This window comes from Citrus sinensis, chromosome 8, assembly GCF_022201045.2.
Source record: "Citrus sinensis cultivar Valencia sweet orange chromosome 8, DVS_A1.0, whole genome shotgun sequence".
Lineage (NCBI taxonomy): Eukaryota > Viridiplantae > Streptophyta > Magnoliopsida > Sapindales > Rutaceae > Citrus > Citrus sinensis.
The window spans coordinates 7,844,977-7,869,653 of NC_068563.1; the positions used below are offsets into that span (position 1 = coordinate 7,844,977).

Here is a 24,677-nt window from a genome sequence, read left to right on the forward strand (position 1 = left end):
TTGGTTGATTAACGATCAAGATTTAACTAGTTTCTTAACAAATTGGTATCAGAGCCCTTACAGCTCTCAACGCGTGTTCACAAATGGCTTCTACCATATATGATCTAGAAAAGTTCAATGGCGAAAATAACTTCTACCTATGGAGTCTCAAGATGCATACAATCTTGATACAATAGGGGCTTGATGCTGCCCTTGATATTGAAGAAGATCAAATTGGTAAGAAAGAAAAAGCATAAGGTTCCTCAGGTTCAGGTGGAGACTTGAGGACAATCAACAACAAAGCTCACAACACCATTATCTTGCATCTTTCAGATGAAGTGCTGAGGGAGGTAGCAAAAGAAAGATCTGCATCAGGCCTCTGGACAAAACTTGAAGAGATGTTCTTGAAGAAATCCTTAGCCACGAGACTCTACATGAAAAGGAGATTGTACACGTTCTCAATGAAGGAGGGAATAACAATGAAAGATCATCTTGATGAATTCAACAAGTTAATTCTGGACCTGGAGAATGTGAGCATAAATCTTGAAGATGAGGACAAAGCTCTTATACTGTTAAGCTCTCTTCCAGACTCATATGAGCATTTCGTTGATACATTACTGTATGGGAGACAAACCATCACCTTAAAAGATGTAAAGAGTACTCTCGAGTCAAAAGATCTAAAGAAAAAAACTGAAGGAAAAGATCAGGGGATGGGTGAAATCCTGATGGCCAAATCAAAAATTGACAAGAAGAAGAAACATGAGAAGAAGAAACTCGAAAAGATCCAAAATGAGACCTTTGGAAAGGCAGCTATAGCATCTGAGGATGAAGGAGATTCAGAAGGAGCTGATGTTCTCATTGCTGTCGAGAAGTAACCCACTGAAGAATGGATCCTTAACTCAGGCTGCTCCTTCCACATGAGCCCCAATAAGCAACTCTTCAAGACTTTCAAGAAAGTTGATACAGGTAAAAAGTTGATACAGGTAAAGTCTTACTAGGAAATAACTTAGCATGTAAAGTTGCTGGAATTGGGACAGTGACCATTACTATGCATGATGGGGTAGCAAGAGATCTAAGAAATGTTAGATATGTACCAGATCTAAAAAGAAATCTTATATCCCTAGGAGAAGTTGACCAATCTGGTTGCAGCATAAAAGCTGAAAACGGTGAGCTAGAGGTCATTAAAAATGGCATAGTTACAATGAAGGGGGTTAGAAGAAATGGACTATATGTTCTGATAGGATCATCTTACATACCAGGAATAATGGCCTCAGTTAGTAAAGATAAAACTAAAATATGACACATGAGATTAGGCCACATGAGTGAGAAAGGTTTAAGAGAGCTCAGTAAACAAGGAGTAATTGGTTCTAATCAGATCTCCTCACTTGAGTTCTGTGAAAAGTGTGTTTTTAGTAAAGCAACCAGACAAAAGTTTGGCACTAGCAAGCAAGAAACCAAACATTCAATGGACTACATCCATTCAGACTTATGGGGGCCATCACAAGTTCCATCACATGGTGGGGCTAGATACTTCATGACTTTGATTGGTGACTACACTAGAAAAGTTTGGGTTTATGTCTTAAAACAGAAGGGGGAAGCACTACTGAAGTTCAAAGAATGGATGACATTAATTGAGAATCAGACTGAGAGGAAAGTGAAAAGGCTGAGGATTGATAATGGCCTAGAATACTACAGCAAGGAGTTTGATAGCTTCTGTAAAGAGAAGGGAATTGTAAGACACAAAACAGTAAGGCGTATACCTCAGCAAAATGGCCTTGCTGAGAGGATGAACAGGACCTTAGTGGAGAAAGTCAGGTGCATGCTGTTTAGTGCAAATCTATCAAAACACTTCTGGGCTGATGCTGTCACTACAGCAGCATATCTAATCAACAGAAGCCCCTCTACAGCACTGAACTTCAAAACCCCCCAAGAGGTCTGGTCTGGTAAAATTCCTGATCTCAGTAATCTTAGAATATTTAGCTCACCAACATATGCACACATCAAACAGGGAAAACTTGAGTCTAGGGCAATTAAAGGTATCTTTATTGGGTACCCTGAGGGAGTTAAGGAATATAGGATCTGGTTTTCTGATGGGAAACCTTCAAGAGTAATTGTGAGCAGGGATGTTATTTTTTATGAGGATGCTATGCTACAACAAAAGGTTGAAACTGAACTATTAGCTCTTGAGCAAAGTATCAGTCAAGAGCCTAACTTGGAGGTGGAGTCTGCAGATGACAAGATCAAATCTCATGATAGCAGAACTAGCTCCTCAGAAAAAGAGACTTATCAGCTGGCAAGAGACAGAGAGATGAGAGTTATCAGAATGCCTAAGAGATTTGGCATAGCTGATCTGATATCCTATGCACTCACAGTGGCTGAAGAAGTTATTGGGGAAGAACTTAGTAGCTACAAACAAGCCATGAACAGCAGAGATAAGTCAAATTGGTTATCAATAATGAAAAAAGAAATGGCATCACTAAAGAAAAATGACACATGGATTTTGGTAGAAAAGCCTATGGAAAGGAAGCTAGTTGAGTGTAAATGGATTTTCAAGCTTAAAGAAGGAGTTGCTGGTGTTGAACCTCCAAGATATAAAGTTAGGCTGGTTGCTAAGGGTTTTACACAAAGAGAAGGGGTAGATTACAGTGAAGTGTTTTCTCCTGTTGCTAAGTACAGCTCAATCAAGGTGTTACTTGCCATCACAGCTTATTTTGATTTGGAGTTAGATAAGCTAGATGTCAAGACAGCCTTTCTTCATGGAAACCTTGAGGAAGAGATATACATGGAACAACCAAAAGGTTTCATTCAGAATGGATTAGAAGACAGGGTTTGCTTGCTTAAAAAGAGTTTATATGGCTTGAAGCAATCTCCCAGACAGGGGTATTTGAAGTTTGACCAGTTTATGATGGCACATGGCTACTTTAGAAGTCAATATAATAATTGTGTATACTGTAAGCTTCTACCTTCTAGAAATGGGATTTATTTACTTTTCTATATTGATGACATTCTCATAGCATGCAAACACAGAGAAAAAATAGAGAAACTTAAGTCTGAGCTGAGATCTGAATTTGAAATGAAAGACTTAGGCTCTGTAAGCAAGATCCTATGAATGCAGGTCAAGAGAGATTGAGTTGCCAAAACTCTATTCCTCACACAGGCTGGTTATGTAAGAAAAGTTTTGAACAAGTTTGGAATGATAAATGTAAAAGAAGTTTCCACTCCCTTAGCCACTCATTTCAAATTGTCAAAACAGTAGGAGTCATCTGATGATGCTGATATTGAGTATATGAAGAAGGTTTCTTACTCTAGTGTAGTTGGAAGCATTATGTATGCTATGGTCTGCACTAGACCTAATATTGCTTATAGTGTGGGCTTGGTTAGCAGATTTATGGGGAATCCAGGAAAGAGTCACTGGGATGCTGCTAAATGGACACTTAGGTATCTTAAAGGGACATCTGAATCTAATATTTTGTTTGGAGGGGATGAGGGTGTCACAAGTAAAATCATTGGCTATGTGGACTCTGATTTCGCTGGTGACTTGGACAAAAGAAGGTCAACTACTGGTTTTGTTTTTACATTGTGTGGTGGAGTTGTGAGTTGGAAAGCTTCTCTAGAGCCAGTGGTTGCATTATCCACTATTGAGGCTGAGTACATTGCATTAGTTGAAGCTGTAAAAGAAGCAAAATGGCTCAGTGGAATAGTATCAGAACTGGGACTGAATCAAGACACAATTCCCGTATGTTGTAACAGCTCAAGTGCAATTCAGCTGAGTAAGAATTCCAAGTGTCATGAAAGAACCAAGCATGTAGATATAAGACTACATTTCATAAGGGAAGAAATTGAAAGAGGTGCAATAGATGTCGTTAGAATATCTACAGAGGACAATCCAGCAGATGCATTAACAAAACCATTGCCAACAATCAAGTTCAGGAACTCTCTGAGCTTGATTGGAGTTAGATGCTTGTAAGTCAAGCATGTCAACAAGCTGAAGCATAGTTGGGGTGAGGCTGGAACAGAATGAACTAAGGTGGAGATTTGTGAAGCTAGTTAGTTAATTCGGTTAGGAGGATAAGTGGCAAGCTGAGTCAGCGTTTGCGGGGCCAGTAGTTAGTTAAGTTTGTTGCTACTAACAGCTGGACAAACAGAGCTATAATATATGGCTCAAGCCTGATCAGCAGTGGTACTTGAATCACGATTTTGAGAGACTTAGGGTGAGAGATAGAAAATTCTCTGTGAGAGAGATTTAATCATTTTCATCAGTTGTCTCTTTGTAATCAATCAGTTCAATAAAAGCTTCAAGTCCAAGAGGGTTCTTTAGCCGTGGAGGTAGGTACCATTGGTACTGAACCACGTAATCTTTGAGTGTTGTCTTCTTCATTTTATTCTTTTATTCGAGTTCTTTAGCTTTATTGGATGTGTTGTTGTTTTCTTTACCTTATGATAACAGTTCTTGGGGAGTCAGATCGATTAGGTTTGGTTGATTAACGATCAAGATTTAACTAGTTTCTTAACAAAACAAAAAACGGTTTTCACTTTCCATTGAACTCTTGCAAATTAAGCAACTCTATATACATCGTTGTTATTGTTTTTATTATGTTTTTGTTGCATTATTGTGAAAAAATCAAAGGAATATCGAGAAAAGGAGACGATGGGATCTTTTCTTTCAAGACCCTTGCTGTATGCAGCAAACAATTAATCAGAAATTCCATTTTCTTTTATTTTCCGTTTAGTTTTTCTTTAATTATCAGAAATATTAACTTAAGTTAATGGTTTATTAATTGGAATTTTTTTCCCCCTTCACGGAATGGTTTTTGGTTATGCTTACCCTGCATATGAGTGCTTTAAAGCAGTAGAGAAGAACAAGCCAGATATTGAACAGCTCCTGTTTTGGTGCCAATATTGGTATGGATCAATGCTTACACTATTAACTAAGGATTATTTTGCAACAATACTAATTAATCCCTACATATAACGACTCATATTCATGTCTAGGTGTTTGAATTTAATAAATTCAAATTATTAGAATCAGAGTTATACAGCACCTGATTCTAATTCAACTTTTAATATTTTCAGGGGACGGCTTATGTTATATAATGTTTTATTGCGGCCTTATGCTGCAAAACATGAGAAAGAAATTGATCTTAATTTGTTGAAGCTGAGAATTAAGGCCAGGGAAATAGGTCTTCTGCTTTGGGAGAAGGCTGCCATTTATGGGCAAACAAGGTTTTTTGAGATTTTGCAGTACGTCTCTTCTCACTCAGCTTCACTGCCTCAATCTGATCAGGTAATTTAACAACATTTTGTAAGATATTTTGCTGCCAATTTCCTCATTAAGAGACAAAAAATGTTTTGTTTTAGGATTTATGAAAAACGACAGAAAAATAAGTGGAAAAATATAAAAGAAATTATAGTGAATTTTCTTGTTATATTACAATATATAGGAAGCAAGTTAAACTGTTTTTGATTCTGCTGCAGCAGCAGCAAGAAGCTACGGAAGAAGCTATAAATGGAAGAAGCTACAGCAAGAATTTTCTTGTCATATTTGCCAACAAAATATGAGGCTGCTGCTAAAATGGAAACAATGCCAGTATCATCATCTTTCCAAGATGGCAATTTAATTAATTCCTTCAATCAAAAAGGAGTTTCCAGTGATCAAGCTATCCGGCAATCAAGAAGCAAATGGACGTTGTTCAGGACTGCAGCAGCAAGCCAATAATAAAGCCCTTGTATTTGTCTTCTGCCATTATGAAGATGATTTATATACGTAGAAGATGCAAATTTAACACCAATTAATAGTTAATTAGTCTCCATTGTTTACTTGCTACCAATTTTGTATCATAAAAATCTCATGGGACTATTGATTAACAATATATATAGTGAGTAGTAGTGGCTGGGTACTTTCAGTTGGAAGAAAATTGTATATGCTTGGAGGACATGTTTGTTTTTTTATGACTAAATATAAGTGTTAAATTATTTGTCTTATAAGCAAAAAAAAAAATTGAATTATAATATTTTGACATTTATGTCCCTATAAGTATTAATATATATTTGATAAGTTAAAGATGGTTTGTGACAGTCAGAGTGTCTTGCATATTGCAAGGAACCCAGCCTTTCATTCTAGAACAAAGCACATGGGGGTTCAGTATCACTTCGTTCGAGAAGTAGTGGAAGCCGGAAGTGTGGATTTATAGAAAATCCATACGAAGGAGAACCTAGCAGATGTTTTGACCAAGCCGATAAATACTGATAAGTTTGTCTGCAGTAGATCCTCTTGTGGCTTAGTAGAAACGTAGGCAACATGACAATGACGAAGCAGAAATGATGATGTGGAGATTGATTGATTCTCAATCAAATCTCCAAGTGGGAGAATGTCAAAAGATTTGGCTGCAGCATCTAGAAGCTGCATCTAGAAGGTTTGAAGAAGTAAAATGGTTGGCACATGGCTTTGAAGTTCTAAATGCCGTAATGTTTGGTAAAAGAAAAAGAAAAATTCAAAGCTAAAAAATTCAAAGTTTGAAAAACTAAAATTTTTGAGCTGTATGGCTTGAAGTTTATGACCACCTTTTTGACTTTTGAGGCAAAGTTTTGCCTATAAATACAAGCTCTCAATTTAGAGCTTGTATCCAATTTTGTAAAGAGAGTCAAGAGTTGTGAGAAACAATTCCTGCAGAGAGTTTTTGTAGAGCTTAAATAATAAAAGCTCTTGTTTAGTGATTTGAGAGTTTGGGTGTATTGGAGTTTTGGGTAGTGAGCTAAAATACTACAATACTTGTAACTCCTTTTCACTAGTAAAATATTTTTCTTCTGTCTTCGTCCGTGGATGTAGGCTAAAAGCCGAACCACGTAATTTCTAGTGTCCACTTTTTGTGCTTGTTCTTTTTTTTTCTTACAATTTCATTTTAGCTGCGTGTCTGCTTCACCCATCAATTTCCTAACATCAAAGACACAGTACAAGATCAATAGATGCAGAGAAAATGTAACGCTAATGAACAAGTCGAAAATCTAAGGATTTGAACAAGAAATGTAAGAGTTCAAGTCACACCAATCGGGCTAGCTAATCAGCCCTTTTCTAGGTTTGTTATAAAGACAACAAACTTAATTATTATTAACAATAATTAATAATAACTAAAATAATAAAGTTAATAAAATTTAATAATAATAATAATAATAACAACAATAAGGATAATATTATTAATAATGATAAATTAATTATTTTTATTGTTAATAATGATAATATTAATAAAAATAATAATAATAGTAATAATTAATAAGAACTAAAATAATAAAGTTAATAAAATTTAATTATTATTATTAATGACATTTAAAATAATAAAATTATTTGTGATTTGAATAAGGGTAATTTAGAAAATATGAAAAAATTATAAGTATAGAAAAGTAAATTTATGTTTCATTCTCATTCCCACATTTTCATTCTCAACCCACCTCCATGGGAATGAGATTCTCATTCCTTATTCCCAAATTGTGTGGGACCCACACATTTTATTCATATTCCCAAATTATATTTTGCCAAGTAAACATGTGTTTCATTCTCACTCCTTCATTCTCATTCCCCAAACCCACAAGTAAACACACCATAAGTTCTTTTACTAGGTGCTATTTTCATATGGACCTAACAACTTCAGTTATTTTGCAAATAGATTCAAAAAGGTTTGCATGTTACCCCTTTCAACAATTTATATATTATTTGAGAGGAAATTACCCCTTGAGCAAAATTTTGGAACTTGTTTTTTAAGTTCTGTTTGGAGATAAATACCAAAACTTAAGTGTAAAGATTCATAAAAGATAGAGAAATAAAAAATTTTAATAATTGGGATATTATTGAATATAGTATGAATAACAAAATTAAGGTTTTATGACCTCTTTTATAGTATCCATAAATAATGTGAATTTACCAAAATAGGTAAAACACAAATTATTATTACATATACAATTCTACCAATTGAAATAAGGAAAACAAAGCAAACAACACCCAAATCAATATCTAGAAAAAAAAAAGGAATAAAAATCCTGAAAGCAAAAAAAAAAGGAAAATAACTAAAACTTGCAAAATAACCATGGACGAAATAAAACTTCCAACAAAACTATTGGGCCATATCCAAAAAAACAGTATTGTGTTAATTTTTTCTCGACAACAACTTCAAAAAAATATATTATACCCCCAAATGGACACATGTAATTTAAGTTGAACCCAAAAAAATTCCATGCTTATCCTATGTAACCATCCTATATCAATAAAATTATATATATATATATATATATATATATATATATATATATATATATATATATTAACAGTTTTATTGCTAAAAACCAACTCCAACCGACTTTTAAAAATGTTAAAATTTATCTTCAGCAATAATATCAAAAACTTGTTTTAAAGCAAGTATTTTTTCTAACAAAAGTTAATTTGAGTCTAAGCTTCATCTAATAAATATAAAATAACGTCTTCAATAAACAATTCCAGATAATGGTTTTGGCAGTTTCTATGATGATGATGATGATAAGCCCCATGAGGATTGTGGTATTGTGGCATATGTAACTGTTCTTAGCATTTCGTAAGCTCCACAAGGCTCCTTTGATAGGGAAGATGGATATTGGGCTAATTATAACATAAGCTTTTAGCAACCCTCGAATCTTAGAAGTAGATTTTAAGTATGAGTTGGTTTTATAAACCTCTATATCGTATCAAAGTCAAACTCATACATAAGTAGGTGTATATTACCTTACCTCGTGATAAGAATTAAATAAAAAAACCAACCAGCTAGCACACGACAGAAGGTGATAGGAAAATTATCTCACATCAACTAAGATAGTTAGTAGGTTGATAATATAAGTTTGAGACAACTTATTATATTGTTGTTTGAACTCAACTCATGGATGATATTAATTCGTGGTTTTTTGTGCCACTTATGTCTTTGTGTTTAAATCTAGACCTTATCATTCAATATTCACTGTGACCAGCTTAGTTTTATCATGTATCTATTTTGTACAATTATTTTGCAACTCAAATGTTGTATTAAACAATATCAATTATAATAAAGTTTCATCCGGAAAGCATTCTTACCAGTGAAGGCAAGACATTAATTGTTCGTAATTTTATCAAAATGAAACAGAGAAAAAAAGCGGCTGATTCTCGGAATTACACGGGCAAGCTTATTTTAAGCCCGTCTAAATTAAAATAATTTTTCAATAAACATTATTATTAAATATAATGTTCAATTTAGCACGTGGTCCTGGTTTTGCGTTTGCATGGAAAGATCTCAAGTGTATATATGTCGTCGTCGTCGTCGTTGTTGTTATTATTATGATTGTTATTATTATTATTATGTTTTTGTTGCATTATTGTGAAAAAATCAAGGGACTATCGAGAAAAAGAGATGATGGGATCTTTTCTTTCAACACCCCTTCTGTATGCAACAAACAATTAATCAGAAATTCCCTTTTCTTTTATTTTCCGTTTAGTTTTTCTTTAATTATCAGAAATATTAACTTAAGTTAATGGTTCATTAATTAATTGCAATTTTTTTCCCCCTTCACAGAATGGTTTTTGGTTATGCTTACCCTGCATATGAGTGCTTTAAAGCAGCAGAGAAGAACAAGCCAGATACTGAACAGCTCCTGTTTTGGTGCCAATATTGGTATGGAACTATGGATCAGTGCTTACACTATTAACTAATTAAGAATTATTTTGCAACAATCCTAATTAATCCCTTACATATAACGAGTCATATTCATGTCTGGATGCTTGGATTTAATAAATTCAAATTATTAGAATCAGAGTTATACAGCACCTGATTCTAATTCTTGATTTTGTAAAATCACGACGTCCGAACCTAGGCATCCTTTTGCTTGTAATAACAAAGAATTGCATTCGCCACTTCGGCCTTGGCCGAAGTGGTGGGCTGCTGCCCTCACAAGCATTGTGAGGGCAGCGGTTCTAACCCCCACAAAAGCATTGTGGGGGCTAAATGTTCTTTATATTTAAAAATCATTCTCCCTTGCGAAATGCAAGTGGAGTATGGACATCCCTCTCCTGTGAGGGGTTATTTATCTGGGCATGTACTTCATAGAATTCATTGTAATAATGTAAGTCCCAATCATGTAATGTAAGTCCCAATCATGTATATCTGATTGTAAATATCAGTGTAATATCTCTGCTACAATAAGCAGTTGTTGTAAATATCTGTGTAATGCAGTAATCTGATGATTAATCAGTATTCAAATAAAAAAACAAAGAATTGCATTCGTTGTGTTGTAATTATAGGGTTTTGGTCGCTGTGTTCACAGTTGGTGAGAGGGTGGGCGATACCTTTATTTCATGGTATGTGTATTTTTATGAATAACAATACTATTTTTTTTTTTTTTGAATTACATGAGACTAATGCTTAGATTACAACTCATATTATATGAAATTTACAACTAATATTTACAATCAAACAATTACTGGGCCTAATTTATATTAATTCTTATATAGCACTGCCCAAATTTTTACCCTCTCTAATATTCGAGGGGTGTCTACTCCACTCACATTTCGAAAGGGAGTAGATTGCCTTCACTTAATAATTAAGAAAGGAAATAAACCCCTACATGCGTTGCGGGGGCTCAGACAATTATTAGTACAACGTCACGTGACAGTATTGCGTATTAACTTGAAGGTTACCGATGTACAGTGAAGCTAAGTTGGCATTCTTCATATATCTTTGATATCCCAAAACAAAAGTAATAAATCTGCATTAATTCATCATCTTTTTCAGTACTCTGTAAAATTTCTGATTGAAATTATTTAAAAAGTTTCAGCTTTTAATATCTTCAGGGGACAGATTATGTTTATAATGTTTCATTGCGGCCTTATGTTGCAAAACATGAGAAAGAAATTGATCTTAATTTGTTAAAGCTGAGAATTAAGGCAAGGGACATAAGTCTTCTGTTTTGGGAGTAGGCTGCCATTTAAGCAAATGGACGTTGTTCAGGACTGCAGCAGCAAGCCAATAATAAAGCCCTTGTATTTGTCTTGTGCCATTATGCAGATGATTTATATATGTAGAAGATGCAAATTTAACACCAAATAATAGTTAATTAGTCTCCATTGGTTGCTTGCTACCAATTTTGTATCATATCAATCTCATGGGACTATTGATTAACAAAATATATAGTGCGTGGTAGTGAAAGGGGACTTTCAGTTAGAAGAAAATTGTAACATGCAATAGTCAATAACACGTTTAAATTGCAGCATGTACTAGCTTACCTAAATTGTCTATTCATTTTTATCCACGTGTAGAGAATTAACTAATCAACAAATTAATCTGTGACACGTTTTTGTAATTGCATGCCGATAATTTTTTATAAGGTAATTTAATGCGCGATGCAACCATTTTAGGCACGAGGTTTGGAAGTACTTCTAATTGTTATTAAATATGAATTAGGATCCCACTTTATATTGTTATCTACTAAACTACTAATCACTCATATGAAGAAGCGGCTCAAATCTAAAGAAAATCATAATCTATTAAATAAATGACGAGTTATCTTAAAGTTCAATTTAATTGATTTTACCATCTATAGTGGAAACAACCAGTCAAGTGCTCAATTTTTAAAGGATTAAATTATTTATACTGTAAAAATTATTCTGAACATTTATTATTTCATACAACCATTCACTTAATTTTAAAAATTAAGATTTTATTTTTTTTGCTTTTTTAATTTGAATATATCTTAATTAAATGAAAGTCTAAATAGCTCTGAATGTATATGCTTGAGGACATGTTTGCTTTTTTATGACTAAATATAAGTGTTAAATTATTTGTCTTATAAGCCAAAAAAAAAATGAATTATGATATTTTGACATTTATGTCCCTTTAAGTATTAATATATATTTGATAAGTTAAAGATGGTAAGTAAATTAAAATCATTTTATTATTAATTATAAAATATCTATTTTTTTTCAACATATACAATGTTACAGCTAAAAAAGGTACAATGTTAATTACATTATTTGTGTGTATGATATGATTTTTTTTTCGTTTAATCACACAAGTTGACATAGAATCAATTAACAATTTCAAGTAAAATAGCATTTTACATATATTATTAATTGTAAAAGTTAAAATAATTAACGAATAAAAACAACAGCTACATCCTACCTCATTAATTTTTGTTAAAAGTTTTGTTCAAAATGATTGTTATAAAAAAAGAGCTTGACATGAGTACCCGACGTAACAGCAATTGAAAAGTGTAAAATAAAAATTAGTTATGTTTGATTGGAAATAAGCGTATTAATAGGGGTATTTTTGAGATATTATAGTGATTTTCGTTCAAACTTTTTTTAATTCAGATAAAAGTTAAGTTATTTAATTTTTTCTATTTATTTAATTTTTTCTATTAAGTGGTATATTCTAGAATTTAGATAAAATATGAAAAACAAACTAGTAAACTTAAAAAATGTCTGACTTCATACATTTAAAAAACAAGTTTTAAGTTTTACTTTATACACTTTTTAAAATATCTAAAAAAATCCTTACAATTAAATCATTTTTGTTAATTTGTAAATAAATTCTTTTTAACACAATTTGAATATCTTGGAATCGTATCTTTTCTACCTTCTGATATTATTGTGTTAAACAAATCAAATGGCTTCTGCTATGGATGTTTTTCCCGCGCATTTGGTTTATTTTCCTTTAAATTGTTGCATCTTGCAACTCTTCAGCAACAAAGTTTACTCATCTCGTTTTCATTCGCTTGAATCAAGAGACAATTGTGTAAAATTGTAAGATTAAGTAAATAAATAAACTCGAACACAAGTTTAGTTATTATTATGAACCAGAAGTTTTAAGTATGATAATTATAAATCATTATTACATTAGTTATAATAGATTATTCATTTGTTGGTAACATTAATTCATGTGATGAGAATTTTTGAAATAAATTATTTTATTTAAATAAAAGTATTCGAAGTAATTTTTAAAATATAAATACCTTATTTATTTAAAAAAAATACTATATTTAGGCATGTGAAGGCTACATTCAATTGGATTGACACTCAACCCTCCCAATAACAAAAAATGCAGGTATAGAAAAAACTCAACTGAGGACATGTTAAAAATATGCTTTTTTTTTTTAGTACAATGGAACTCTTAACAAGAGATAAAGACGGATAAAGTAGGAATAAACAACTTCATACATATCATGTGTGAGAAAAGAGAGCAAATTAGTATGGGGTCATTAAAAATTTAAAATGGTGACATTCAGATGATAGAGACTGGGCATAATTAGCTAAGAAATCTATAATAAAATTTGCTTCACGATACACATAATTTATGGTGATGTTCCAGTCTCGTTTCATTAACATAAGTTCAGGAACAAAAAAGGATGCTATTTTTTAACATAAGCTCAGGAATAAAAAATTAACAACCACATTTAAGATTTAAAACACAAGTTGCCTTAAATTAACTCGATTACATGTGTCTATTTGAAATTATTAAAAATAAATTCTATTTTTCCCGCTATCCCTATCACTTTGCCAACGTGTTATTCTCACATTGGCCTGATTTGCAGCCTCGAATTGACCACAGCAGATTAAAAAGAGCATGTACTGAAATCGACAAAATCAAAATTCGGGTGCGTACCAGGCAATACAGACCAGCCACAAACTTTTATTGGATGATTCCCACGTAACGAAGAGTCAACGGTCAATACGAGCTGGGAACTGACTGAGCCTGCGCTGTAAAGTCCACGCGGCATGCAGATACGGGCCGACCAAAAGTGAAAAGCAGACTTAATCACCCCGGCCTCTGCTGGTCTCATCTCTTCTCGTCTCATCCTCTATTCGGACCTGTCTATGTTACAGATTCTGTAACAAACATCTCCCGTCATCCCACCATCCGATTTTCTTTTGTTTAGTTTCTCACTCCACATCCAACCACATCCAACGGCTGATGCTGCAGTCTGTACCTTACAGATTCTGTAACGTAGTTTTGTCCCCTCTTATGATCTAAACCTCTTTTACAGGAGGCCCTCAAACCGTCCCACGTGTCCTGACCACACATAGATTTGTGTGGTCACCAACCTCTGTCCTTATCTCTCTCTATTTCTAAGGACGTGTTTGGCCTCATTTTTCAAAGTGCTTGTCACAATGAAACAAAGAAAATAAAATATGTTAATGGATCAATAACATGTTGTGCTTATTTAATTTAAATATTTAATTGAGATATTTATTGATGTATCAAAAATTATTTAAGGGTATTAATTAATTTTATTATTAATTATTAGCCTATCACCACTCTCTAGATTACACATAAAATAGCACATCAATTAATATCTTAATTAAACATCTAAAGTGAATAAACATAGTAATTAATCTATCATAATTCAATTAAACAATTTAATAAAAATATTCTCATAAAACTCACATCAGCTGCTGTTAAAATTAAAAAATTTTGTCAAAATTTTTGAAAAATTATATTTTGCGAATGACAAGCTAAATAGATTACATTAAGAAAGATAAAAATTTAAGACAAGTGAGAGTTGTTCTTTATGATTTATGCAAGTCAACATTTATCCGTTTATACATTGATTTTGTTTGAATATAAACTCAATTAAGACAGGTTCAATGCACTATTTTCTCGTGCTTAAGACATGTTCAATGAATATAAAAGTAAATTTAATATTTAAGGTTTTATTTTAAATTTCTTTTTATATGGGTGATGTATCTTTTCACGTACATGTATAAGTAAATATATTTCGAGTTTAGGGTAAAGATCTCACTTTTATTATATTGTATAACACGTATAAAGATGCTACAAGTAAATATAGTATATCATAAATTAAAAGAAAGAGTGATGTTATGTTTATTTAGTTATGATATATAATTTTTATCTTAACTTATGTATTGATAATTAAAATTTATTATTTGAGTTAAAAATAACAAGACTCGGTAATTATTTATCACTTAAATTAATTATACAGTGATACATTATTTATTATATTAGTTAAAATATATATTAACTTTCCTTAAATAAGTGTAAAAGAAAGAGAGAGTGATGCACGTTGAAAATAATACTAAATTAAATGAAACCAAACCAAACAGGCCCCACACTTTAGTTTCTAAAAATATACATTATCTAACGACTACGGCTCTCCCTTTTTTATCATATAAATGTGAGCCAAAAGAGTTAATTAGACGCAGGGGAAGAAGAAGGCAAATGGAGGGACTCGCCCAATACCAAAGGCAACTCTTGTGATTCACGAGACTCTCAACAAAACAAAAGGCAAAGGCAAAAAGCAAATCCACAAACCTAAAACCCCAGCTTCACGAGAATCATCACAAGAAGATTAATGGAGACAGCTGAAAGTACAAGCTCGATGAAGCAGCAGCACCACCAACAGCAAGTGCTGGACGGTTCAAATATAATGAAGTTGGTTGGAAATGAGGAGGTGTTTAGCAGCTTTGTTGATCATAAGTTCCAAGAACTTGACAGAGACAGAGATGGTCAGCTCTCTGTGAAGGAGCTTCAGCCTGCTGTTGCTGATATTGGTGCTGCTCTTGGCTTGCCGGCTCAGGGCTCTTCTCCTGACTCTGATCACATCTACTCCGAGGTTCATTTCTACTCGAACCCCATTTCATTTTACAGTACCTATGATGCTTTAACTGCTAGCTTAATTTTGAAAGTACAATAATTTGATTACTGCAGAAGTCTTTTTTTAATTTATATTCAAGGGGCAGTGATTTCATCCGACACCTGTTATAGGAATAGTTATTTTTATTTAAATTTGACAGCTAGTGATTTTTTTTCCGTAATGGTTATTCTTATCACACCAATAATACTACTACTTGTAGTCAGTTTCTTTTCTGTATAATTGAACAAGCCTATATTACTTATACGTCAAGCCTGTGATTTCATTACACAACCATATTTCAATCATAAGAATACAATTAATCTTTTTTTTTAAAGCAATAGTCTCATAGTTACTATTTACAACTGATCTGATCTGTTCCTTGAGTTTGATTTTTTTAAAAAAAAAAAAATTTCTCCCCTAATTGTAAGTTAGTGATATCGTTTCCAAAGAACAAGTAGAAAATAAAAAAATAAAAAAATAGAAAATATCATTTTTTTTGTTGCAAGCTCCAAAGCTAGCGAGAATAAGATAAAGATGTTACATAAGTGGTGAAGACTTTTGTGCTCTCCATTACGTTTCAAATTTTTTCTTTTTTCTAGTAAGGTCAATTAAACTTATCTTTCAGTGATGATAAATGAGCAAAAATTGTGTCATCATCAGATTGTTATTTGACTGTCCTCTTGTGTCATTCATATTTTTCAATTTGAAGAAAATTTATGAATTGAAAAGAAGGCGGTGCAATCTCTTCCTGGTTGGTGGGTACTGCACAGTCTAATCTTGATATAACATTTTGGTGATCTTAATTTCAATAGAACATAATTGTAGAAGGTCGGCTACTCAATTACGTTAACATATAAGCTGTCTAATGTTTCCATTTTCTGCGTAGTTAGCTCCATAATTATCCAACCTATTATTCAATTTTGGTCGGTGTATTGCGACTTTATAACTTTTAATTAGCTAGCCTTTTCTTTATTTCTTTTCCTATTGACTTTTTCAATGTTCTTGCTTTGTATATATCTTCATATTTAAGGAGGAATCTAGTGACGAATGTTGTGGAACTTACTGCTTGTCTCTTTGGAACTTTATTGTTGTTCAAGAAATAATGTAAATGGGGACCAAAGTCAATTTGCTTTCTAATAATTTGCAATGAAGGTTTAAGTGGAGCCTCATGACTTTGCTTGCTGAACAAGTGATAATCTTGTACCTAATCTTCTAATGTTTGGCCCAGCTCAGCACATATTATTATTTATATGTTGGAAGCCAAAAAGTATGTGATGTTGGAATAGTATTTCCTTTTAGGTGCACGATAAATGTGGAAGCAGTAAATTAAAGTATCATAGTCATGGCCAAAAAGCAGAGCAGGGATAAAGTACCAGGGTGGTCCTGTTGCTCTACATGATGTCTGTCCTTGTTCTTGGTCTCTTTAAATCCATGCAAGTGATCTCTCCCTGGTCTTTATTGTTTTGTTACCTCAAGAACATAACTACGCTTGCAATGATCTGTAGGATAATAGGAAAATGTTTGTCCAGTAAAATAAGTCCTCTTTTTAAATATTTTTATTATCTAATTCAACCATAATTAGTTTTTAACATGAATGCTCATATGGTAAGATTTGACTAGAGAAATTTAGATTTTCTGTCGGATTTAAGAGACTTTTGACTTGTAGTAAATTTTGGACGCGGCTAAAACTATGTAAGAACATGTTCGAGGCTTGTTATTGCCTTGAGTGTATGTTTAAAATGACCATCTTGATGATATGCTCTGTAGGTTTTGAATGAATTCACCCATGGAAAACAAGAGAAAGTGAGCAAGATTGAGTTTAGAGAGGTTCTCTCGGACATTTTACTAGGTATGGCTGCTGGCTTGAAACGAGATCCTATAGTCATCCTCCGCATGGATGGGGAGGACCTGGAAGAATTCATCAATGGCCCCAGTTATGAGCCAGAGATGGCATCCATATTTTCCCAGATAGAGTCACCGGATGGATCAATGCGGGATTTTATTATCAAGGCTTTGGATAAACTTACTGTTGAACAGGGGATACCGCCTTCTTCAGATTCTTGGGTAATTGACCTTTCACATTTTAACTTTAATTTATGGCATGGTTGAACATTCTTACATTTTTTTTTTTATCTTTCTTATTTGATATGTGGGTTTGTAATTTCATAGGTTATGAGCAACATTGTGGAACCAGCGATTCAAACTTGTGCTATAGATGAACATGGCAAACCTGTTTCGCAAGAGACATTTTTGGTGGAATTTAAGAAAATAGCTGATTGTGTGGCACAACGTCTAAAAGAGCAGCCTGTGATTGTTGCCCATAGTGAAAATACTTTTGATGGAAGTGGCATTAAGAGACTCTTGTCAAACAAGTTTGAATTAGACAAGGTGTGTTCTGTTTAAAACATGCTTCTGTGTCATATTTTGGAGTGTAGCATTATTATGGAAATGCTTGCTAAACTTCATCTCAAAATACAGACAATGACTGCAGCTCTAGAGAATGTGCCAAAAGATCGTAATGGGAAATTATCGAAAGACTATTTACGTGTAGCGGTGGATGCAGTGGCCGCATCAGCTGGTTTACCTCCAATTGGTGCAGTTGCACAGGTATACTTCATCAATTGACAGCCGAGACTAGCCTGGCTGAGCCGGCTTCTCTTAGCCATCCATGCATTTTGTTGATTGCATATTTATTTCATCTTAATGTTCTGCAGATGGACGTGGTTGTCAGTGAAGCGTTCAAGATGGTGAATGCAGATGATGGCAAGCTTGTAAAAGAAGATGAGTTCAAGAAGCTACTGACTGAAATTCTGGGGAGTATCATGTTGCAATTAGAGGGCAATCCCATTGCAATTTCGTCAAATTCTGTCGTGCACGAGCCCCTTGCCTCACCTTCATCTACTCTTTTGCAGCCATCTTCCTAATTATTTATGTGTCCATAGTTTCACAAGGTATATGTGTCAAGGGAAGCAAGTTAAAATCCTCATCTTTTTGTTAAGGAAATTAAGTACGGCTAGCTTAAGTTTGTGTACTGTGTCATATAGCACTGATGATTCCATGATGGGATATGATGCTTAAGACATGAATATAGAAACAGAGGTGCTAAGAGTTGTTTATTTTATTGTCATCAACCTTTGTTTTGTGTCTTTTGTCCTTGAATTCCGATGTAATTAATAGAGGCCTTTTTGCTAACCCTTTATTGGGAACCTTCTAAAATGTTTCTGTCACTATATACATTGGATTAAAAGGCTGTGATAGTTGCGATTTATGCTAAAGAATATTCTATAATTGAGACTTTTGCATTTAAAAATTTAAATGCAAAATTAAATACGTACGAATGTATGAATATTTGTTTATTGTTTACTTTTTCCTTTGAAGATGACAGGAAGTGCCTGTCCCATTGCGCCAAACCCTGGCCAAATTTATAATGTCATGTTCAAATTTATCTTCCCACACCAAGCCTTCCTCCGGTAAGGTCTTCGCAAAGCCATAGTAAACAACACAAGCAAGAAAGGGACCAACCCAAAATACCCAATGGCCTTTCCATAATGGGCCCCCGTGTAACAATGCCGGGCCTAAACACCTAGCCGGGTTCAGGCCCACGCCGGCATAACCGGGCTTTTGCGTGACTGTTATGGACACAAACACAGCAATTGCCATTGCTCCCGCCACTATAGCACAAACCACTACTAAGCCAAGCTCTTTGCACCTCCTCTTGTCAAAAGCAATTGTAACGCCAACAAATAGCACCACAAATGTGCAAGTAAATTCCAATATTAGTGCTGTTTCTGCACTGATCCCAGCTGACGTCCCATTACCAGCAATTAAACAGCCACCAAGAGAGTATCTCCTTGCTGCATTGTGGCTCATCACACTATTGATGATTAGAAAACCTACGATGGAGCCTAAACATTGTGCCAAGACATATGTGGCAGCTCGTGCGAGGGTTACGATACCCTTCAAGGCGGCGATGAAGGTGAAGACCGGGCTCATATGGCCGCCGGAGAGAGGAACCGTTACCATGAGGAAGAGGAATGCAATGATGAATACAGCAATCGGCACAAGGAGCTTTTGTTCGGACACGTGCGAGTCCAAGCATGAAATGATGGATGTGGTCAGTGTAAATACAAGGAAGGCTGTTGCTACTAACTCTGTAAATGCTGCCCTCCACATCTGAAAACAAAAATATAATCACATGCATGAGGATCATAATAGTGTTATAGGCAAGTTGAAATGTGAATTAAGGTTTAAAAAATAGAAACTTATAAAATGGACGAAGAGCCCAAAAGTGAGCCAAGAAATTGAAGAAATAATTGAAATAGAGTTTGCGCATAACACAAGGAGAATAAAACGTTAGACATTGACTTTGATTCTATGTTAATAAAACTAGTTGACTCAAAAATTTAAAGTGACAGATAAAAACCTGACAATAGTATTAAAGACAAGTCTTAACATTTAAACATCAGTATAGTATAGTTGATTACCTTTGGTGAAAAAAATTCATAAAACCCAATGCAAGCAAGAAACATTTCCCTTCTTGTTATTGTTCCATTCATGATTTCATTTTTCTCAATTGAAAATCCTTGGGAAGGTAGGGGATCAGCTGCTTCATGGGAGACAATTAAATCCATATGCTATGGCTTTAAAGTCTATAAGAAAGAGAAGCGAGGACAGTTTTGTATACTTGAGAACCATTAATTGATACATAAAGAAAGAGGCATGCAGGAGAGTTTTATAATCCACCATTTTTCAATTACAAATGGAATACTAGTAATGGATCTTATAGCTACAAGCCATGCAAAACTGCCAAACAAGGTTTGGTTTTAGGGTTAGAGACGAAGCAAAGACCAAAGAGATTGGATTGCATAGGCCTCGTAACACTAGATGGATAAAGCATACATACATCTGTCATATTTAGGCTGGCATGGAAGATAAAATTGATGCATTAGTAAGAGTAATATTTTTAAGCTTAATATCTTATCTTCAAGAATATTCATTCAGCATAAACAAAAAATGCTGGCCAAAGACAATGGAAATGATTGTACATGGATAACTTCTTAGAGTGAAACGATAGGATTATAAATTTTAACTCTTATTTTCCAATTAAGTGTGCAGTTTTCTGACGTACTTAGACAAACAAATGTGTAACTTTAATTACAAGTCAGATCTAATTGGGTGTATGCATTGATTGCTAATATTAGATAAAATAAAGGTTTATTGAAGGGATAAGGATTTTGTGCTTTGAATCAATAGTTGTTAAATAAGTGAAATGCACCAAAAAAAAAAAAGAAAATTATTAGTTAGTAACCATAATAAAAATTAGGGCCGGCTTTAGAGTATGGGGTATTACGTGAAATTTTTATTTGTTCTCTTTATATGCAACAATCTTAACATTTAAATAAGCGTAAAAGAGTCCAAAATTAATTCAATCAACTTTTTTAACTATTTCTCTGAATTTCAACAATAATAAACAAGACTCTAGGAAATTTCAAAAAAGAAAAATAGTCAGAAAGATATCTTTTTTATTTCTTTTGGAACCGTTATTTCAAGAAACTATTTTTCTTTTCATTCAAAATTAAGCCAACAAATGTAATAATTGTCTTTGTTGAGAAGATACAAGAAATTTTGTGAAATTAAATAATTACTTTTTAAATTAAAAATAAAGAATTTAACCTTTTTATTGAAAAAACTAATACTGAATGACATAATTATAATTTTTAGCTGCTAAGGCTATCAAATATAGAATTTTTACTAAAAATTCTTAATAGTAGGATAATTATTAATTAGAGAGAGGATTAAAAATTAAGCTTCCCTACTATGAGTAATTTCAAAATTTTATTAATTGAGAATTACTAAGAAAAGAAAGATCCATGGAGGCAAGCACAAAGAAGAAAGAAATGAGTGGAAAACTCTTTTTAAAAAATGGCTATAAAACATCAACCGTATCCTCGCCATATGAGATATTAGGTTATTCTTCCCTTGAGTACATAATATCTTTGTATAGGCAGGAAATAAAATGAAACGAAATCATATTGAAGCATACCCATCCACACGATGGGTAGAAAGTGGATTTTAATACCAATTGTAGCTACCCAAGCCCAACAAACAGTAAATGTTGTCGGCTTTAGTCATATAACCTGTTACGGTTTTCTTTTTAATTTTAATTTATAACCCAAAGATATCTACTTAGTTATTTTTCTTTACTCAAGGGATGAAATTATAAGGAAACTGTGATCTTATAAATCTATCAGTCTGCCGGTGTTTGTTCAAGAAATTTCAATGATTTAAATCAAATCCACAATAATAAGTTCACTTGTAAAAGAATTTAAAAGATGTTATAATAGACAATAAAATATATTTTCAATAGATATTTCACTTTTTAATTCCTTAAAACATGAAACACCTTCAATTAATCCTAAGAAGCCAATAAGGGTGATTGAAATTCAAGCTACATCACTTGATGGTGTGCAAATTCTGACTTGGAATGACCTTAGTGTACAAAGCAAATGCCACGCAAGCGATAGCCGGCCCGGCCCAGAAAACCCAGTGGCGATCCCAGAGATGGCCTCCTCTAACGAGTGCTGGGCCCAAACATCTTGCCGGGTTGAGCCCAGCTCCGGCATAGCCCTTTTGAGCAGTAACAGTTGTCGAGACAAAAACCAGAAGACCCAACACTGTTCCAATGACAATGCATACGGTAACTCTGCCAAGAGCCTTGGCTTGTCTGGAGTCAAAAGCCATCCACACAGAAGCAAAAAGGAACACAAACGAGCAAATTATCTCAAGCCAAAGGGCCTGCCTAGTCCCCAAGCCGATCTCAACAAGCCCATCTGGCCCAGGTACCACAACATTCAGGGTGCAGCCTCCAAGTGAAAAATTATGTGCAATTTTGTTGGTCACCACAGCTTTCAGCGCTAGTGCACCGAAAATGCCACCAACACATTGAGCCAAAATGTATATGGCTGCCCTTGAGAAGGACGCGATGCCAGTGAGTGCTGCAGCAAAGGACACTAATGGGTTGATGTGGCCACCAGAAATTGGAAAAGTTGCAAGTAGGAGGATTGTTATTGTGATTGCGACCAAAGTTGACATTACAAGATTTGGGGTCTTTGTGTCTGTTTGAATGGAGGAAATGACAATTGTGTCCAGTGCAAAAACCAGCACTGCTGTACCAAGCAGCTCAGCCATTGATGCTCTCCACACCTGATGATAAAATTTCAACAGTGCTGTGAGATTCTCTTCTAATGTGTACTTAATATGATTCTTTATTTATGCACTATATACATGCAAAGTTTGGCCAAACATGTTATATAAAATTAGAATACTTGACAAAAACATACTAACTTTCACAGAAAAAATGTCTTCAAATCCCAAAATCTTTTTCCATGTGGAGGGATTCTGTTTCTTCTCTTCATCCATCAGTCTCTGCTCTTGCCTGCAAAATTGTTTGAAGATTTTGTTAGGGACAAAAGCTAGAAGCTTTAACTTCACTTAACAACAACTAAGACTCTAGCTATAAAAATTAAATGAAATTTTTAGGGGCACTTGCTTTGGTGTAGCAAAAGGCTGGACTCTGTTACCACCATATTCACCCTCTATATCACCGGCCAGTTCCGAATTTGCGGCCATATTTGCTTTAGCTTACTCTTTGTGCTCTATTTTTGGAAAAATATTTATAGCCGCAACTTAGAACTTCAATTAAGAATTAAATTGCATTAAGAAGACTAATAAATGCACTAATGGTGCAATTTAATCGTAATGAAATAGTTTGGCTTAACCTACCTTATCGGCTACTGAAATGCGAAAGCTCTTTCATTTATTATTACATGATGGTTCAACTTTATTGATATCACATGTAGGGATGGTAGAAATCCCAATCAGGATAGGCCTAAGATATTTTTCTAAGTTGGAGAGGGTACGCTAATGATTTTATTAATTTCTTATATGGAAATGGCACACCAATTTCTTGTTCAGAGATGGGACAAAGATGAGGTGGAGTCTTTGTCCTCTTAATATTTTCTCATTTTATTTTCTTAAAATTATTAGTGAATAAATAATAAATAATAAAAATTAAATTATAAAATATTAAATATTGATGTAAATAATAAATGTCAAAATATTTATACAAATAATACAAATATTAGTTAGTACAAAGTCTTTGTAGTAATTTAGACTTAACCACAATCCAAATCTTACCCTATAAGTGCACAATCCATAAATCAAACCCTCAGCCATGCTCTCATAGTCTCACTCAGTTGTTCCTAATTGTTCACACCGCAGCCAGCATCTACCTCGTCATTATCTTATCATAGCCTAGTAGCATGCCGCGTCCTCGTCTCATTAATTTAAATATTTATATACACTTCATTTATTTCATTATTGATATGAAGGTAATTTCATTTTTTTTCTAATTATAGGATTATGAAGATTGACGAAGACAACTATTTTGATAATTTATATTTTGTAATGTAATTTTCTTAATGGATTAACATTAATATAAGTATATTATCAAAATTTATTTAAATTTTTTTATTTTAATATGATTAAATCAAATTCAAAAAATAAAAAAAACATATCAATTATTCTGATATTGAAGATCCTTAGAAATCTCTTGATATTATTTAGAATCCCTATCATCTTCCCTCAAACAATTTTGATGGAAATAAAAAAAGAATATGAACATATATAAAATATCAAGAAAAAATACGGGGATATGTTCACCTCCCCTCCCCTCTGCATTACGATCCATAAATTCACATGCACGCCTTTTCCAGCTGGATAAAAATCACAAAGGACTTTATCTATTTGGTCATTATTGGTGTATGCAGACTGAATAAGTTGAAGTTGGGTTATGTATAAATAAAAAGTGGTCACATCATCTTCATGCACGCTGACCATGAGTGTTCATGTTCTTTATGTATATTTATTTCAATGTAGTTGATGACTCGTGCTTGCTGCTTTCTCCAATTTCACGGCAATAAATGTCTTAGTTAAATCTAATTGTTTGACTTCTCATTAATTATTAGAAAGATCAAAATCCCTTCATTCATATTAATTTCTATCAT

The 24,677-nt window shown here is 33.5% G+C and overlaps 3 protein-coding genes and 1 pseudogene across 5 annotated transcripts in view; 2 read left to right on the forward strand and 2 right to left on the reverse strand.

The window, feature by feature from the left end:
* The window catches only part of LOC102614191 (uncharacterized), a 93,424-nt gene extending 74,524 nt beyond the window's left edge, over window positions 1-18,900 (forward strand). For 2 of the 3 annotated variants that reach the window (XM_052431844.1, XM_052431845.1), the window contains 4 exons: window positions 17,380-17,676; window positions 17,782-18,000; window positions 18,091-18,219; window positions 18,327-18,900. In XM_052431844.1, coding sequence (XP_052287804.1) covers window positions 17,380-17,676; window positions 17,782-18,000; window positions 18,091-18,219; window positions 18,327-18,536 — 855 coding nt within the window. In that variant the 3' untranslated portion in view covers window positions 18,537-18,900. Of the gene's footprint in view, window positions 1-15,330; window positions 15,592-17,379; window positions 17,677-17,781; window positions 18,001-18,090; window positions 18,220-18,326 lie in introns of those variants that run through there. The other variant, XM_006487332.4, reaches the window with a different exon arrangement.
* LOC102628077 (putative HVA22-like protein g) lies at window positions 9,378-10,951 on the forward strand (annotated as a pseudogene).
* A 50-nt stretch (window positions 18,901-18,950) lies between the features above and the next one.
* On the reverse strand, window positions 18,951-21,815 carry LOC102628368 (aquaporin TIP1-2). The gene is made up of 2 exons (XM_006487377.4): window positions 20,097-21,815; window positions 18,951-19,785 (listed from the first exon to the last, which is right to left on the reverse strand). The coding sequence occupies exons 1-2, from the start codon at window positions 20,241-20,243 to the stop codon at window positions 18,973-18,975; spliced, it is 960 nt and encodes a 319-aa protein (XP_006487440.2). The 5' UTR covers window positions 20,244-21,815; the 3' UTR covers window positions 18,951-18,972.
* Window positions 21,816-21,953: 138 nt separating this feature from the next.
* On the reverse strand, window positions 21,954-23,328 carry LOC102614478 (uncharacterized). Its single transcript, XM_006487333.4, has 3 exons — window positions 23,162-23,328; window positions 22,957-23,047; window positions 21,954-22,815 (listed from the first exon to the last, which is right to left on the reverse strand). The coding sequence occupies exons 1-3, from the start codon at window positions 23,239-23,241 to the stop codon at window positions 22,066-22,068; spliced, it is 921 nt and encodes a 306-aa protein (XP_006487396.2). The 5' UTR covers window positions 23,242-23,328; the 3' UTR covers window positions 21,954-22,065.
* Between the last annotated feature and the right edge of the window lie 1,349 nt (window positions 23,329-24,677).